Source organism: Palaemon carinicauda, chromosome 21 (genome assembly GCF_036898095.1).
Source record: "Palaemon carinicauda isolate YSFRI2023 chromosome 21, ASM3689809v2, whole genome shotgun sequence".
NCBI classification, from domain to species: Eukaryota; Metazoa; Arthropoda; class Malacostraca; order Decapoda; family Palaemonidae; genus Palaemon; species Palaemon carinicauda.
The window spans coordinates 98,661,386-98,677,438 of NC_090745.1; the positions used below are offsets into that span (position 1 = coordinate 98,661,386).

Genomic DNA, 16,053 nt, shown 5'->3' on the forward strand with positions numbered 1-16,053 from the left:
TAGATCTTTGTTGGTGGAAAGATCCAAGCCTCTGTGGCGGAAAACCGCTGCCAACATACTTCTGTAACCCTTGATCGTAGGAGCTGAAAGGGATCTTACGTTCCTTAGATGTAACAGGAAGTCAGCAATCTGGGTTACAGTGGTACTGGTTGAGGAAACTGCATTGGCCTTGTACCAGCTTCGGAAGACTTCCCCTTTAGACTGATAGACTCTGAGAGTGGATGTCCTCCTTGCTCTGGCAATCGCTCTGGCTGCCTCCTTCGAAAAGCCCCTAGCTCTTGAGAGTCTTTCGATAGTCTGAAGGCAGTCAGACGAAGAGCGTGGAGGTTTGGGTGTACCTTCTTTACGTGAGGTTGACGTAGAAGGTCCACTCCTAGAGGAAGAGTCCTGGGAATGTCGACCAGCCATTGCAGTACCTCTATGAACCATTCTCTCGCGGGCCAGAGGGGAGCCAACCAACGTCAGCCGTGTCCCTTTGCGAGAGGCGAACTTCTGAAGTACCCTGTTGACAATCTTGAACGGCGGGAATGCATACAGGTCGAGATGGGACCAATCCAGCAGAAAAGCATCCACGTGAACTGCTGCTGGGTCTGGAATCGGAGAACAATACAACGGGAGCCTCTAGGTTATCGAGGTAGCGAACAGATCTATGGTTGGCTGACCCCACAGGGCCCAAAGTCTGCTGCAAACATTCTTGTGAAGGGTCCACTCTGTGGGGATGACCTGACCCTTCCGGCTGAGGCGATCTGCCCTGACATTCATATCGCCCTGAATGAACCTCGTTACCAGCGTGAGCTTTCGATCTTTTGACCAGATGAGGAGGTCCCTTGCGATCTAGAACAACTTCCACGAATGAGTCCCTCCCTGCTTGGAGATGTAAGCCAAGGCTGTGGTGTTGTCAGAGTCCACCTCCACCACCTTGTTAAGCTGGAGGGACTTGAAGTTTATCAAGGCCAGATGAACCGCCAACAGCTCCTTGCAATTGATGTGAAGTGTCCTTTGCTCCTGATTCCATGTTCCCGAGCATTCCTGTCCGTCCAATGTCGCACCCCAGCCCGTGTCTGATGCGTCCGAGAAGAGACGGCGGTCGGGTTTCTGAACAGCCAAAGGTAGACCTTCCTTGAGAAGAAAGCTGTTCTTTCACCACGTTAGAGTAGACCTCCTCTCTTCGGAAACAGGAACTGAGACCGTCTCTAGCGTCATGTCCTTTATCCAGTGAGCAGCTAGATGATACTGAAGGGGGCGGAGGTGGAGTCTCCCTAACTCGATGAACAGGGCCAGCGATGAAAGTGTCCCTGTTAGACTCATCCACTACCTGACTGAGCATCGGTTCCTTCTCAGCATGCTCTGGATGCATTCTAGGGCTTGGTAGATCCTTGGGGCCGACGGAAAAGCCCGAAAAGCTCGACTCTGAAGCTCCATACCCAGGTAGACAATGGTCTGGGATGGGACGAGCTGGGACTCCTCTAAATTGACCAGGAGGCCCAGTTCCTTGGTCAGATCCATAGTCCATCTGAGATTCTCCAGACAGCGACGACTTGTGGGAGCTCTTAAAAGCCAGTCGTCTGACGGAGTCGGACACAAGATCATGGTACTGCTGCACAGTCTGTAAACTGTCAACCATGGGGAAGCGAGGAAGTACAGCGACAACCCGAAACTGTCTAGACTGTCTGGGTAGTACAGACAACTCCTTATCGGGTTGCTGAGGTTGCCGCACTGCGTCACAACAAGTCACCTCTGCTGGTTGTTGAACGTCTTCCCAGTGACACACTGACTCCGTAAACAAAAAATCCTCTAACAAGGACTAAGCTTGGACTGCATGTCTTGCAACAAAGCTCAAGGTCTATAGGAGCAGGTGTGGCAACAGACGGGGTTAGCGACTGAAGCGGAACCATTACCCTCCCTGGAAGCATGTTATGCTTAAATAAAAGTCCATAGGAGGCTAAGCAGCTTAAGGCTCCTCTCCAAATGACAGAGTCCTCAAGGGAATATCAGAAGGAGGGAGAATAGCACTTTCTCATCTACAGGAACCATATCCGAGAAAAGCTAAGTTCTCTCAGTGAGGGTTTTACTGGTGCAAAAGCAGCAGACCAGAAGGCAACGTTATGAAACTGCTTGACAGTCTTGTGAGTTGGCAACAACCAAAGATGTGTGACTGAGGAGCATGCGGTAAGGTATGCAGAGCATGCTGTAAGGAATGCAGAGCATGTTGTAAGGTATGCAGAGCATGCTGTATGCAGAGCATAGTATGCAGAGCATGCTGTAAGGTATGCAGAGCATGCTGTAAGGAATGCAGAGCATGCTGTATGCAGAGCATGCTGTAAGGTATGCAGAGCATGTTGCATGGCATGCGGCTTATGCTGCATGGGATGAGGCTCATGCTGCATGGGATGAGGCTCATGCTGCATGGGATGAGGCTCATGCTGCATGGTATGAGGCTCATGCTGCATGGGATGAGGCTCATGCTGCAAGGGATGAGGCTCATGCCGCATGGGTTGAGGAGGATGCCGCATAGTATGAGGCTCCTGCCTCATGGGTTGAGGAGGTTGCCGCATAGCATGAGGCTCCTGCCTCATGGGTTGAGGAGGATGCCGCATAGCATGAGGCTCCTGCCTCATGGGTTGAGGAGGATGCCGCATAGCATGAGGCTCCTGCCTCATGGGTTGAGGAGGATGCCGCATAGCATGAGGCTCCTGCCTCATGGGTAGAGGAGGTTGCCGCATAGCATGAGGCTCCTGCCTCATGGGTTGAGGAGGATGCCGCATAGCATGAGGCTCCTGCCTCATGGGTTGAGGAGGATGCCGCATAGCATGAGGCTCCTGCCTCATGGGTTGAGGAGGATGCCGCATAGCATGAGGCTCCTGCCTCATGGGTAGAGGAGGTTGCCGCATAGCATGAGGCTCCTGCCTCATGGGTTGAGGAGGATGCCGCATAGCATGAGGCTCCTGCTTCATGGGTTGAGGAGGTTGCCTCATAGTGCTGGAACCCGGCAACTCCCGATGCGGCAACTCACGCATGAAAGCAGGAGGCGCAGCAAGAACATGCGTCTGGCAGGGTGGACTGCGCATCGGAGGTGGAGCTCTCACAGGTGGAGGGTGGGAGCAGGCAGCCGCAGAGTCTGCTGAGCGCACAACCTCGGCGGGTTGTAAGTTAACAGGCTGCATTGTCAACCTTCCAGCATGATACTCCTGTATGAAGGAGCAAGCCGAGACTGTATAGTCTGCAGCATGGACCACTAGGGTCTATGAAAGACAACAACAAACGGAGCTACTGTCCGTTGAGACTGAGGGTCTAAAACAGCTGGTGCGGCAACAGACGGAGTTACTGCCTGTTGCGGTACCACCTTGCCTCTCTGGGAGGTGTGCAGTTGTCGTACTGCAGCAAGTCCGAACTGACCCAGTGGCAGTGGCTACACCTAGGCCGTTGGACTTGCGCGGAAGGGACCGACTTGCACTTAAAAGCTGCAAGATTTGGTCCATGGTTTCTGCGAGAAACCTCTTCCGCAGACGAGGAATAAATGGGCTCTCTCGTCTTTGTGTGGGTGGGGTGATCACGTCGGCTACGTGAGTGGGTACACCCGAAACCACGGAGGGAAACGTCTGTTCGTCGATCAAGGCCTGATGAACCCATAAGTCCTTCGACATTACTTCTCCCCTGGGCTTGGGAGCTTGTAAGAGGTCCCAGACTAGGCGAACAACTGGCACGAACAGACGAACCCTCGAACGCAACACTGTAACACTTTGCGCTATCACTTTATCACTTTTGATTTTCTGTTTGCACTTATTTCACTGAACTCGAAACTTTAAGTGGTTTGTACCTGAAACACGCAATTCTATCCTTCATTAAAAGTTAGTAATTGCGAAAACAGTATTACAATGTAACAGAAAAACATAATGAAAGATAAAGAATTCAGTGGCTGGAAAAGAGACTAAACACTAGATCAAATAAACTACGTTTAAAATCTCTCACCGCATAAAGTCTGGGAACAAGAATAAAACTCTAGAAACGTTTTACCTTCTTCCCCTAAAGAGACTAGGGAGAAGAGCAAAAACGATAACAACGTTACCCGCTTGAACGAAACGTTTATCCTCCTCTCTCTCCCTCCGTCTCTATCTCTCTCTCTCTCTCTTGACATAGGTTCGAGAGATGAGCCCAATTATATATATTGTTAAACATATTATTGTTAAAGGAAAAAAACTGAAAGATTTCCCAAATAAAAAGTTCCTTTATTAGAAATAAAACCATTTAAGCTAAGAAAGAATGAACAAAACGCTAGAATCGGTTTACTCTTACTGCAACGTGAAACCGTGAATACTCTCTCTCTATCGTAACGATAGAGCGCAAGTTGAACGTTCTGAACGTCAACAACTGCGGAGACAAAACAAAACGTTAGTTCAACTTTGAAAACAGTACGAGACTATCAAAGAAATTCTTTCAAAAACATTAAAATTAAAATAGCATAAAATCTTAACAGGCAAAAACGATATGACGGGCTCAATGTTAATTAACTTCGGTTCCAAGAAAAGACCGCCTACTATTAGGAAAGGTCGCATATAAACAAACATAAATATTAATTTTAATAAGTTAATCGAAGAGGCCTATAAAAGGCGGAGAGATATAAAATAAATCTATAACTTTGTTAAGCAAAATTAAGAAAGAGAGTCTATACTCTCTTCGACACCAACACTTCCGTCTAAGGTAAGGGTCGGCCATTTAAAAGTGAAAGAGAGTTCATACTCTCTTCGTCACCAAAATTAAATCAAATCAATTCCAAAAACTTGCTAAGCTAATGTTAAAGCTTCCTGAATAGCGAAGGCTAAACTCTAGAGCAAATACATCACCAAATCGTGAACAATAACTCCAGAATCAACAGCGTATCCAAGTAGGTCTAGCCGGTGGCACGACAGAGGAAAAATTGAGGTGGTGTTGACAAGAAGTACTGGAGTACCTGACCACAGATGGCGCTGTTGTGTACACCCCCACCTGTATAGCGATCGCTGGCGTATCCCGACCGTAGATTTCTGTCGGGCAACAGAGTTGACAGCTACATGATCATCGGGTAAGATTAATATTGAAAAACTCCAGTTTAGCAACAGCGAGTAAAGTACGTCTTGTCGACACGTCGACAGAGAGAAAATTGAGTCTTTGTTTACATAGAGCTGGGTATCTGGCCGGCAGATGGCGCTGATGGGCACACCTGCAACTTGTATAGCGATCGCTGGCGAGTTTTTAATTGTATGGGTCTGTCGAGCAACAGAGTTGCAGCAATATATTCACCGGCTAAGTTAAATATTTAAAAATAATTTTTGATGTTGGCACCTTATATCTAATACACCTTTAATATCGCAAATCTTTAAAGTACAGTAATGTAATTTGAATTTTTCCAAGCAACACAAACTTGAGTCCTTTATGAAGGGATAAGTTTTCAGCGCGAACTGGAATGGATGTTAAAATTATTAATGAAGTAGTTAACGACGAGTGGGAGCAAGAACGATTAGTCTGGTCCCCTTACCTGTCAAAGTTTCTTCACTTCTGACCTTTCAGCTCAGGACTGGGAGGAGTGGTTGATGATATCAGTTATTATAAAGGACTTACAATTGTAGGGCTAGGAAAAATAAAAATTACTTTAAAAATTTGTGATTTGCTCCTATGCGAATATAAACCATCATCCTTTATTAAAGGAAACTCACTGCTTGGTGGGTCAGCAGTCCCCCTAAAATTGAACTGATAGGTTCTTTTTCTTCTAATCTGAGTTTCTCTGAGGGAAGATTCCCTGCCAGTACAGGAGCGAAGATGACTCTAGCAACCTATCTGTCTATCATTGGGATGAATAGGTTGACAGGCCCAGCCCTGTCCAAAAAGATTGGTATATGGTCGAAGGAGCGATCCCTTTCCCCGAGGGGATGGCACTTCGGAATAATATACCGTGCATATGATGACTAAGAGGTTGGTATATATTCCAACCTCTTCCCCCTCGTCTAGGGAGGATGGTGGTCAGAGGTATGTGGACATATAGTTCCACATTGAAATTTTCTTGTATTATCATGATTTATATTTATTTATGACTATCCTAGTCAAAGTAATTATAAAGCTGACCTTTGCTTTTATGTAGTCTCTAGAGTTGCATGTTAACCAGAGTTTTGAGACATAGTATATAGTGTGTTGGGAAATTTAACAAAATTCCATAAACTTCATAAAGTTTCGCTGATGCAATTACAAAAAAAAGATAGTAAACTTCAACAAATAAAGTATAAAAAGTTACTGAAATTGACAGAAAACTTACCCCTCCTCCTTTTTTATTGGTAATCGAGACATGAACAAAAAGCGTAGCATTGTCTATTGGTTCTCCCATACTAGATAATAACCTTACATGCCGATAACCTAAGTAAAGGAAACAAAAGTTTAAAATTTAGCTGCTTGAAACTTCTAATCAATAAATTAAGTGCCATTATAATAAAAACCTAAAATTATGTTAGCAGTATTGTTGAGAATACCATTTCATTCAAATCAGTGCAGTACTGTAATTAATTCATAAAATGGAAAATATTACAACTGTATATACTGTACACACTTCAGAAATGTTGTGTGAATGTGTTTTAATGCCATAAATATATCTAACCATTCTTATTTTGATTTTTCAGATTATTTCTAAATAGCATAAAACATTTTGATTACCTGTTTGTATGCATTCAAAAGGAATGGTACACTGCCCTACGAAGTCATCGCCGATATACTCGTCATCCAGGACGACAAATCTAACAAGTGCCAATTCAGGTAGATTTATGTGAAACTCAAAACTCTCATCGAAGATTGGAAAACTACCATCATTGCTAACAGTCCTTGTTTTTGCCTCTGAAAAAAATAAATAAAACCAGTTAGTTTTTCCCCCTTAGAACTGGACATGTATTGAATGATTATGAAAACAATAATCTTTGCAAATAAACCCCACACATCCAAATTATTTTTTGCCATTTGAAAGGGTACATGTATACCATTATTTCTCATTTTTATGTAGATCAAAACACTGCAAGGACAATAACCCAATGCAATGTGTTTGTTTGAAGTGTGAGTTTCCTTTTTAGAGACACTGGGATATTACCAAGTTTTGACAAACATACAGTAGACTTAATTTCTTACATATTTTATTCATATTGTACAACTTATACTAAAATAAATCACTTCAATAACTCAAATCATTAACTTTCTTCATGGAGCTACAGTTATCACACTGCTTCAATTGTAATATGTGAGGGAGACGACCACCCAATAGTGGACCCAAGGTGCCTTGGAGAAATGTTAATTAAAATTTACCCTTATGTTTTTAAGTTTATCAGACCATAGTCAATTATATCATAAATAAGCCAATGTAACCCATTTTATATTGCTCCAATTCTATGATTTCAATTAATAAAATAATGTCCTCAAGAATTTTCCATGTAAATGATCATTACAAAATGGACAAATGTAATGAAGGTATAATATAGTATTAAACCATAGTACACAAATCACAAACCCAACTAATAGCTATCCCGAGGGGTAACGGCATGTCTTAACAATCTGTATTTACTTCACATTTTTAGAGCGAGTGTTGAAATTCATAAACATTAATTTTTAATTAGACTTACTGTACTTCAATCACTCTAAATCCATCACTAAACAACCATGACTAATGAGCTTTCGATATAACGCAGAGGTTAAAGAGGTAAAGCAAATCTCTATTATTCATGGAAAAGTAATGTCAATATCTAGAAGACAATGTGGTCACAGGCAGAAGGAAATTTAATGAATTGGGATACAACAGCCAGGTAATTCAAACAGAATTCCTGATCACACAATACATCAAACCGCTGTGTATGCAAGGCAGAGTTTTTTCTATGGAGATAAAACAGTCATGTGACTAATGATAGTGAAAACGAGATAAAACAGTCATGTGACTAATGATAGTGGAAACATATTTTCAATATAGTGAGGGTGACTATCTGCCAGGTAACCCATAAAATTCTATAACTATAGAATTTCTTTCCCTTGATAAACCGGAAACATTGCAAAATTGGAAGTAATATGTTATTTTTATTAATAAAATAAATTTTTGAATATACTTACAAGGTGATCATATAAGCTGTCAGCTCTGCTGCCCGACAGAAAAATCTAAGGACAAAATACGCCATCGATCGCTATACAGGTAGGGGGTGTACATCAACAGCGCCATCTGTCGAGCAGGTACTCAAGTACTCCATGTAAACACAGAACCAATTTTCTCCTCGGTCCACTGGGTCTCTATTGGGGAGGAAGGGAGGGTCCTTTAATATATGATCACCGGGTAAGTATATTCAAAAATTTATTTTATTAATAAAAATAACATTTTTCAATATTAAACTTAGCCGGTGATCATATAAGCTGATTCACACCCAGGGGGGTGGGTAGAGACCAGCATTACATGTTTACATTATTATGAGCTAAGTATTTTGTATTTCATTTTAGCAGTTATTCAAAATAACAAACATAAAATAAATAAGTACCTGGTAAGAAAGTCGACTTGAACAATTACTCTGCCTTTTTAAGTACGTCTTCCTTACTGAGCCTCGCGATCCTCATAGGATGCTGAGCGACTCCTAGGAGCTGAAGTATCAAGGGTTGCAACCCATACTAAAGGACCTCATCAAAACCTCTAATCTAGGCGCTTCTCAAGAAAAGAATTTGACCACCCGCCAAATCAACCAGGATGCGAAAGGCTTCTTAGCCTTCCGAACAACCCAAAAACAACAATAAAAAACATTTCAAGAGAAAGATTAAAAAGGTTATGGAATTAGGGGAATGTAGTGGTTGAGCCCTTACCCACTACTGCACTCGCTGCTACGAATGGTCCCAGGGTGTAGCAGTTCTCGTAAAGAGACTGGACATCTTTAAGATAAAAAGACACGAACACTGACTTGCTTCTCCAATAGGTTGCGTCCATTATACTCTGCAGAGATCTGTTTTGTTTGAAGGCCACTGAAGTTGCGACAGCTCTAACTTCATGTGTCCTTACCTTCAGCAAAGCATGGTCTTCCTCATTCAGATGGGAATGAGCTTCTCGTATCAACAGTCTGATATAATAGGAAACTGCATTCTTCGACATAGGTAAAGAAGGTTTCTTAATAGCACACCATAAAGCTTCTGAATGTCCTCGTAAAGGTTTAGTTCGTCTTAAATAGAACTTAAGAGCTCTAACAGGGCATAAGACTCTTTCTAGTTCATTTCCAACCAAATTAGAAAGGCTTGGAATATCGAACGATTTCGGCCAAGGACGAGAAGGTAGTTCGTTTTTGGCTAGAAAACCAAGCTGTAAAGAACATGTAGCCGTTTCAGATGAAAATCCGATGTTCCTGCTGAAGGCGTGTATCTCACTGACTCTTTTAGCTGTTGCTAAGCAGACGAGGAAAAGAGTCTTTAAAGTGAGATCTTTAAAGGAGGCTGATTGTAGTGGCTCGAACCTTTCTGACATAAGGAATCTTAGTACCACGTCTAAATTCCAACCTCGTGTGGCCAAACGACGCTCCTTCGAGGTCTCAAAAGACTTAAGGAGGTCCTGTAGATCTTTGTTGTTGGAAAGATCTAAGCCTCTGTGACAGAAGACTGCTGCCAACATGCTTCTGTAACCCTTGATCGTGGGAGCTGAAAGAGATCTTTCCTTCCTCAGGAATAAAAGGAAGTCAGCTATTTGAGTTACAGAGGTACTGGTTGAGGATACTGATACCGACTTGCACCAGCTTCGGAAGACTTCCCACTTCGACTGGTAGACTCTAAGAGTGGATGTCCTCCTTGCTCTAGCAATCGCCCTGGCTGCCTCCTTCGAAAAGCCTCTAGCTCTCGAGAGTCTTTCGATAGTCTGAAGGCAGTCAGACGAAGAGCGTGGAGGCTTGGGTGTACCTTCTTTACGTGTGGCTGACGTAGAAGGTCCACTCTTAGAGGAAGAGTTCTGGGAACGTCCACCAGCCATTGCAGTACCTCGGTGAACCATTCTCTCGCGGGCCAGAGGGGAGCAACCAACGTCAACCTTGTCCCTTCGTGAGAGGCGAACTTCTGCAGTACCTTGTTGACAATCTTGAACGGGGGGAATGCATAAAGGTCTAGATGGGACCAATCCAGTAGAAAAGCATCTATATGAACTGCTGCTGGGTCCGGGATTGGCGAGCAATAATTTGGGAGCCTCTTGGTCATCGAGGTTGCAAAGAGATCTATGGAAGGTTGGCCCCATGTGGCCCATAGTCTCTTGCATACATTCTTGTGAAGGGTCCATTCTGTTGGGATGATTTGACCCTTCCGACTGAGGCGGTCCGCCATGACATTCATGTTGCCTTGAATGAACCTCGTTACTAGAGACAGGTTTAGATCTCTTGACCAGGTGAGGAGGTCCCTTGCGATCTCGTACAACGTCATAGAATGGGTCCCTCCTTGCTTGGAGATGTACGCCAAGGCCGTGGTGTTGTCGGAGTTCACCTCCACCACCTTGCCTAGAAGGAGGGACTTGAAGCTTTTCAAGGCCAGATGAACTGCCAGTAGCTCCTTGCAGTTGATATGTAACGTTCTTTGCTCCGAGTTCCAAGTGCCCGAGCATTCCCGACCGTCTAATGTCGCACCCCAGCCCGTGTCCGATGCGTCCGAGAAGAGAACGTGGTTGGGGGTCTGAACAGCCAGGGGCAGACCCTCTCTGAGGTTGATGTTGTCCTTCCACCAAGTCAGTGATGACTTCATCTTCTCGGAAATAGGGATCGAGACCGCTTCTAGCGTCTTGTCCTTTCTCCAGTGAACAGCTAGGTGAAATTGAAGGGGACGGAGGTGCAGTCTCCCTAACGCAATGAACTGGTCCAGTGATGAAAGCGTCCCTATCAGACTCATCCACTGTCTGACTGAACATCGGTCCTTCTTTAGCATGTTCTGGATGCATCCTTGGGCTTGACTTATTCTGGGGGCCGACGGAAAAGCCCGAAAAGCTTGACTGTGAATCTCCATCCCTAGGTACACTATAGTTTGGGATGGGACCAGTTGGGACTTTTCCATATTGACCAGGAGACCCAATTCCTTGGTCAGATCTAGAGTCCACTTTAGATTCTCCAGACAGCGACGACTGGACGAAGCTCTTAGAAGCCAGTCGTCCAAATAGAGGGAGGCTCTGATGTCTGCTAAATGCAGGAATTTGGCAATATTCCTCATCAGTTTCGTAAAGACAAGAGGCGCCGTGCTTAGGCCAAAGCACAGGGCTTGAAATTGGTAGACAACCTTCCCGTAAACGAACCTTAGAAAAGGTTGGGAATCTGGGTGGATGGGGACGTGAAAGTAAGCGTCCTTGAGGTCTAAAGAGACCATCCAGTCTTCCTTCCTGACCGCTGCTAGAACAGACTTTGTCGTCTCCATGGCGAACGTCTGCTTTGTGACAAAGACATTCAGAGCACTGACGTCTAGCACAGGTCTCCACCCTCCTGTCTTCTTCACCACTAAGAAGAGACGGTTGTAGAAGCCCGGGGATTGATGGTCCCGGACTTTGACTACCGCTCCCTTTTCTAGTAAGAGAGACACCTCTTGCTTCAAAGCTAGTCTCTTGTCCTCCTCTCTGTACCTGGGAGAGAGGTCGATGGGAGTCGTTGCTAGAGGGGGCTTGCGCAAGAATGGGATCTTGTACCCTTCTCTGAGCAACTTCACAGATTGTGCATCTGCGCCCCTGTTCTCCCAGGACTGCCAGTATTTCTTGAGTCTGGCTCCCACTGCTGTCTGAAGAAGGTGGCAGTCAGACTCTGCCTCTAAAGGACTTGGTACCTTTCTTCTTACTCCCACGTTTCCCTTCGGCACGAGCACCTCCTCTGCTGGAGGCTCTGCCACGAAAGGGCGGAATAAATCTTGACGCTGGAGTATCCATCCTGGGTCTAGACACGGTAGGCAAAGGGGTGGCTTTGCGTGCAGATGACGCAACCAGGTCATGCGTGTCTTTTTGAATCAAGGAGGCAGCAATCTCCTTGATCAACTCCTCTGGGAAAAGGCACTTCGAGAGAGGAGCAAACATAAGCTCCGATTTCTGACATTGTGTTACTCCAGCTGACAAGAAGGAGCAAAGGTTTTCCCGTTTCTTGAGGACCCCGGAAACGAACGAAGCCGCAAGCTCACTGGAACCGTCCCGTATGGCCTTGTCCATGCAGGACATAATGAGCATGGAAGTTTCCTTGTCAGAAGGGGAGGTCTTCCTGCTCAACGCTCCCAAACACCAATCCAAAAAGTTAAACACTTCGAAGGCTCTGAACACTCCTTTCATCAGATGGTCTAAATCTGAAGGAGTCCAACAAATATTGGAGCGTCTCATGGCCAGCCTGCGGGGAGAGTCTACTAGACTTGAGAAGTCGCCCTGGGCAGAGGCAGGAACTCCCAAGCCGAGAACTTCTCCCGTGGCATACCAGACGCTCGATCTGGAAGCGAGTTTCACAGGGGGAAACAAGAATGCTGTCTTCCCAAGGTGCTTTTTGGACTGCATCCAATCTCCCAACACTCTTAAAGCTCTCTTGGACGAGCGGGCGAGGACGAGCTTCGTAAAGGCAGGCGCGGATGACTGCGTGCCTAAAGCGAACTCAGATGGAGGAGAGCGTGGGGCTGCAGACACAAACTGATCAGGATACATATCCTTGAACAGTGCAAGAACTTTCCTAAAGTCCAAGGAGGGAGGCGTGGTCTTGGGTTCGTCGATGTCCGTGTGCGGGTCGTCAAGGTGTGCAGCGTCGTCATCATCAGAGAGTCCATCGTCTGAATGCTGAGGAGGAAGCGGCAAAGGAGTAGGAATTGGCTGGTCAGCTGAGTCCGGCAGCACGGGTGCATGCGTGACTGCACTGGACGCAACGTCATGGAACTGTTGGCCAGTCTGTGAGCTGGCAACAACCATAGCTGCGCGGGGGCGCAAAGCGTCTACTCCTGACTGTCTAGTCTGCTGTGGGCGAGTAGTAGTAACCACAGTGGGTTGCGGAGGTTGACGCACCGCGTCAAAACAAAACAACTTAGGTTGTTGTTGTAACTCGCGAACGTCAACGGAGGGTTCCGTGCGTCGCTGAACGTCAACATGCGGCTGGCAGGGTATACTGCGCATGGGTGGCGGGACTCTCACAGCTGGAGTGCGGGAGAAGGTAGCCTCAGCGTCAACTGGACGCACAACCGTGGTTGGTTGTAGGCTAACGGGTGCAGCGTCAACCTTCTCCGCACGAAAGTCCTGCATTAAAGATGTTAACTGTGTCTGCATGGTCTGCAGCAAAGACCACTTAGGGTCTACAGTAGCAGGTGCTGCAACAGACGGTGTTACTGTCTGTTGCGGTACCGCTTTGCCTCTCTTAGGAGGTGTGCAGTCATCGGAAGACTGCAGCGAGTCCGAACTGACCCAGTGGCTACAACTGGGCCGTTGGACTTGCGCGGAAGGGACCTTGCGTTTGAGAGGTCGTGAGACCTTGGTCCATTGTTTCTTCCGAGAAACATCTTCCGCAGACGAGGAATAAATGGGCTCTCTCGTCTTCTTGTGGGTGGGGCGATCTTGGCAAGATACGTCCGAAACCACGGAGGGAACGTCTGTCCGCTGATTAAAGCCTGTCGAACCCTTTGGTCGTACCACATTGCTTCTCCCCTGGGCTTGGGAGCTTGCAAGAGGTCCCGGACTGGGAGGACGACAGGCACGAACAGACGCACCCTCAAGCGCAACACTAACACTTTCCACAACACTACCACTCACTTTGTCACTACCCACTGCACTCTTACCCTTCAACTCCTTGACGTCTGCCATGAGTTGGTTACGGTCACTCGCCAATGACTCGACTCTCTCACCCAGAGCCTGGATGGCACGCATCATATCTGCCATCGAAGGTTGTTGAGTGCTAGAAGGGGGATCAGGAGCAACCACTACAGGGGAAGGAATAGGTTGTGGGGCATGGGGAGAGGAAAAATCAACGGAGCGAGATGAACTTCTCCTGACTCTATCTCTCTCTAGCCTACGTGAATATTTCAGGAATTCGAGAAAATCGAATTCCGAAAGCCCAACGCATTCCTCACATCGATCTTCCAATTGACAGGTTTTACCCCGACAATTGGAACAAATGGTGTGGGGATCGATAGAGGCCTTCGGAAGACGCCTTGAACAGTCCCTAGCACTACACTTTCTGTATTTAGGGACTTGAGAAGGGTCAGCCATCTTGAATTAGTCAAAGGGGAATTCAAAATCTATCCAAGTCGTCAACAAATAATCCAAAATTCAATCAAAGAATGCAAGGAAGTATTGAAGATAACCTCTGGAAAGCGAAAGCTAATAACTAGAAATGTGTACTTCACCAAAATCTGTGAAAACCAATCCAGTAAGCAACAGCGTATTTAGTAGGTCTTGCCGGTGGCACGACAGAGAGAAAATTGGTTCTGTGTTTACATGGAGTACTTGAGTACCTGCTCGACAGATGGCGCTGTTGATGTACACCCCCTACCTGTATAGCGATCGCTGGCGTATTTTGTCCTTAGGTTTTTCTGTCGGGCAGCAGAGCTGACAGCTTATATGATCACCGGCTAAGTTTAATATTGAAAATTGTATTTCTCGTAACTATACAAAACTGAGTCATTTACATAGAAGAGATAACAGCGAAGCAGGATTATACAGATGTTAAATTTTTTTTAAGAAGGTATAAACAACCCACTGGTAGTTAGTTACCTGTAAGCAGCGAGGAAGCACTACTCCCTTTTCCCGCTTCCTCACTGACAAACTACTTTCCTTACAGATGGAACTTACGGGGGTAGGTGTTGGCAACTCAGTATGAGTAAAGGACTGAGGTTTGTATAGTTAGGAAAATTACAAATTACTTCAAAATTTGTCTTTTGTTTCTGTACATATCCAAACTCTCGTCCTTTACATAGGAGACTCATCCTTAGGTGGGTGAAGTCCCCCTTACCATCTGGCCCGAAACTTTCCTTGGGATCTCTAAATTCAAGCATAAGGTTTGCAAATTCAACATATATAATGCAGTGGATTTGCTTAGACGCTCTTCTCTCCTCCTCACAAGGAGTGTGGGAATGACACCTCTGCAAACTAGCACAGTACAGAACAGATACATGTTACAGGGAGCTTACCTGTAGATAGATCAAATCCAGCTGACAGTGTCAAATGCTGTACCCTAAGTAAGGGGACGCTGAAGAAAAGAAAAGGTCACTCATTTTTACATTCACCCCAGACTGATTTGTAACCTGCCCTTGATCAGCTGCTAATGGTCCTGCGAGAGGACCTAAGGTGGCTATATCAGTTACTGTGCAACTACATCAGGTCCTAATGAGAATGTATCTTGTGATCTGTGGGTCAAGTCCTGCAAGTATTGGCTGTGAAGGTTGACTGGTGCTTCCAAATGCCTCTTTGCAGTACCTGCAACAGAGAGTGAGTCTTGATAAATGCCATAGATGTACTTATGGCTCTGATGTTATATAAAAACACTTGTTCGTGTCCCCCTTTGGGAGAAAGGCGACGGATTGACTATGCGATCAATGACCTCTCTGATCTATGCAAAGATCATGTTCTTAATCTCCTTAATTCTTACGGCGCTGACCAAATATTTTATCTAGGGGCATGGTCCACGATTAGTACTCTCACTGGACACCTTAACAGCCACTGATGAGGATGCTGAGAGTTTTGTCTTAAAAACGGATGGCTACCTTTTGAAATCTAATAAGGCAATCCTACGATGGGGATACTTTCCCTCTTTATATTCAGAGCATTGCTGAGAAGAGAACTGGCTAAGAGGCCAAACGGTTTATTGCAGAGCTTTGAACTAAGGCAGATACCATATGATCTAAAATTGAGGAGGAAAGATTTGCATCTTGAATCCTGTAATACAGTACTCCCTTTGTCTTACAAAGGGGGTAGGAATGATCTTTGAATACCTCCCCACCCTACGCGAGTCATTTCTGGCTGACCCTTGGAAGTCAACCTTATCCAACCTTCATAGATAAGGACCGTGGTAGTTCAAGCCGAGGCCTGTTTGCCCTTGGGGTCTGACAGAGCCTATCAGTGGCTGACTTACTCCC

At 45.6% G+C, this 16,053-nt stretch overlaps 2 protein-coding genes across 4 annotated transcripts in view; one reads left to right on the forward strand and one right to left on the reverse strand.

The window, feature by feature from the left end:
- LOC137615350 (enoyl-CoA delta isomerase 2-like) overlaps nt 1-6,660 on the forward strand; it is a 134,994-nt gene extending 128,334 nt beyond the window's left edge. Inside the window, exon 10 of the mRNA XM_068345163.1 lies at nt 6,642-6,660. The gene's annotated coding sequence lies outside the window, so the exon portion shown is untranslated. The remainder of the gene's footprint in view (nt 1-6,641) is intronic.
- Nucleotides 1-16,053, reverse strand: part of LOC137615345 (inactive phospholipase C-like protein 1) — a 1,261,629-nt gene that overhangs the window by 44,652 nt on the left and 1,200,924 nt on the right. For all 3 annotated transcript variants that reach the window (XM_068345149.1, XM_068345147.1, XM_068345146.1), the window contains exons 16-17: nt 6,676-6,852; nt 6,284-6,381 (exon numbers count right to left, since the gene is read on the reverse strand). In XM_068345149.1, coding sequence (XP_068201250.1) covers nt 6,284-6,381; nt 6,676-6,852 — 275 coding nt within the window. The remainder of the gene's footprint in view (nt 1-6,283; nt 6,382-6,675; nt 6,853-16,053) is intronic.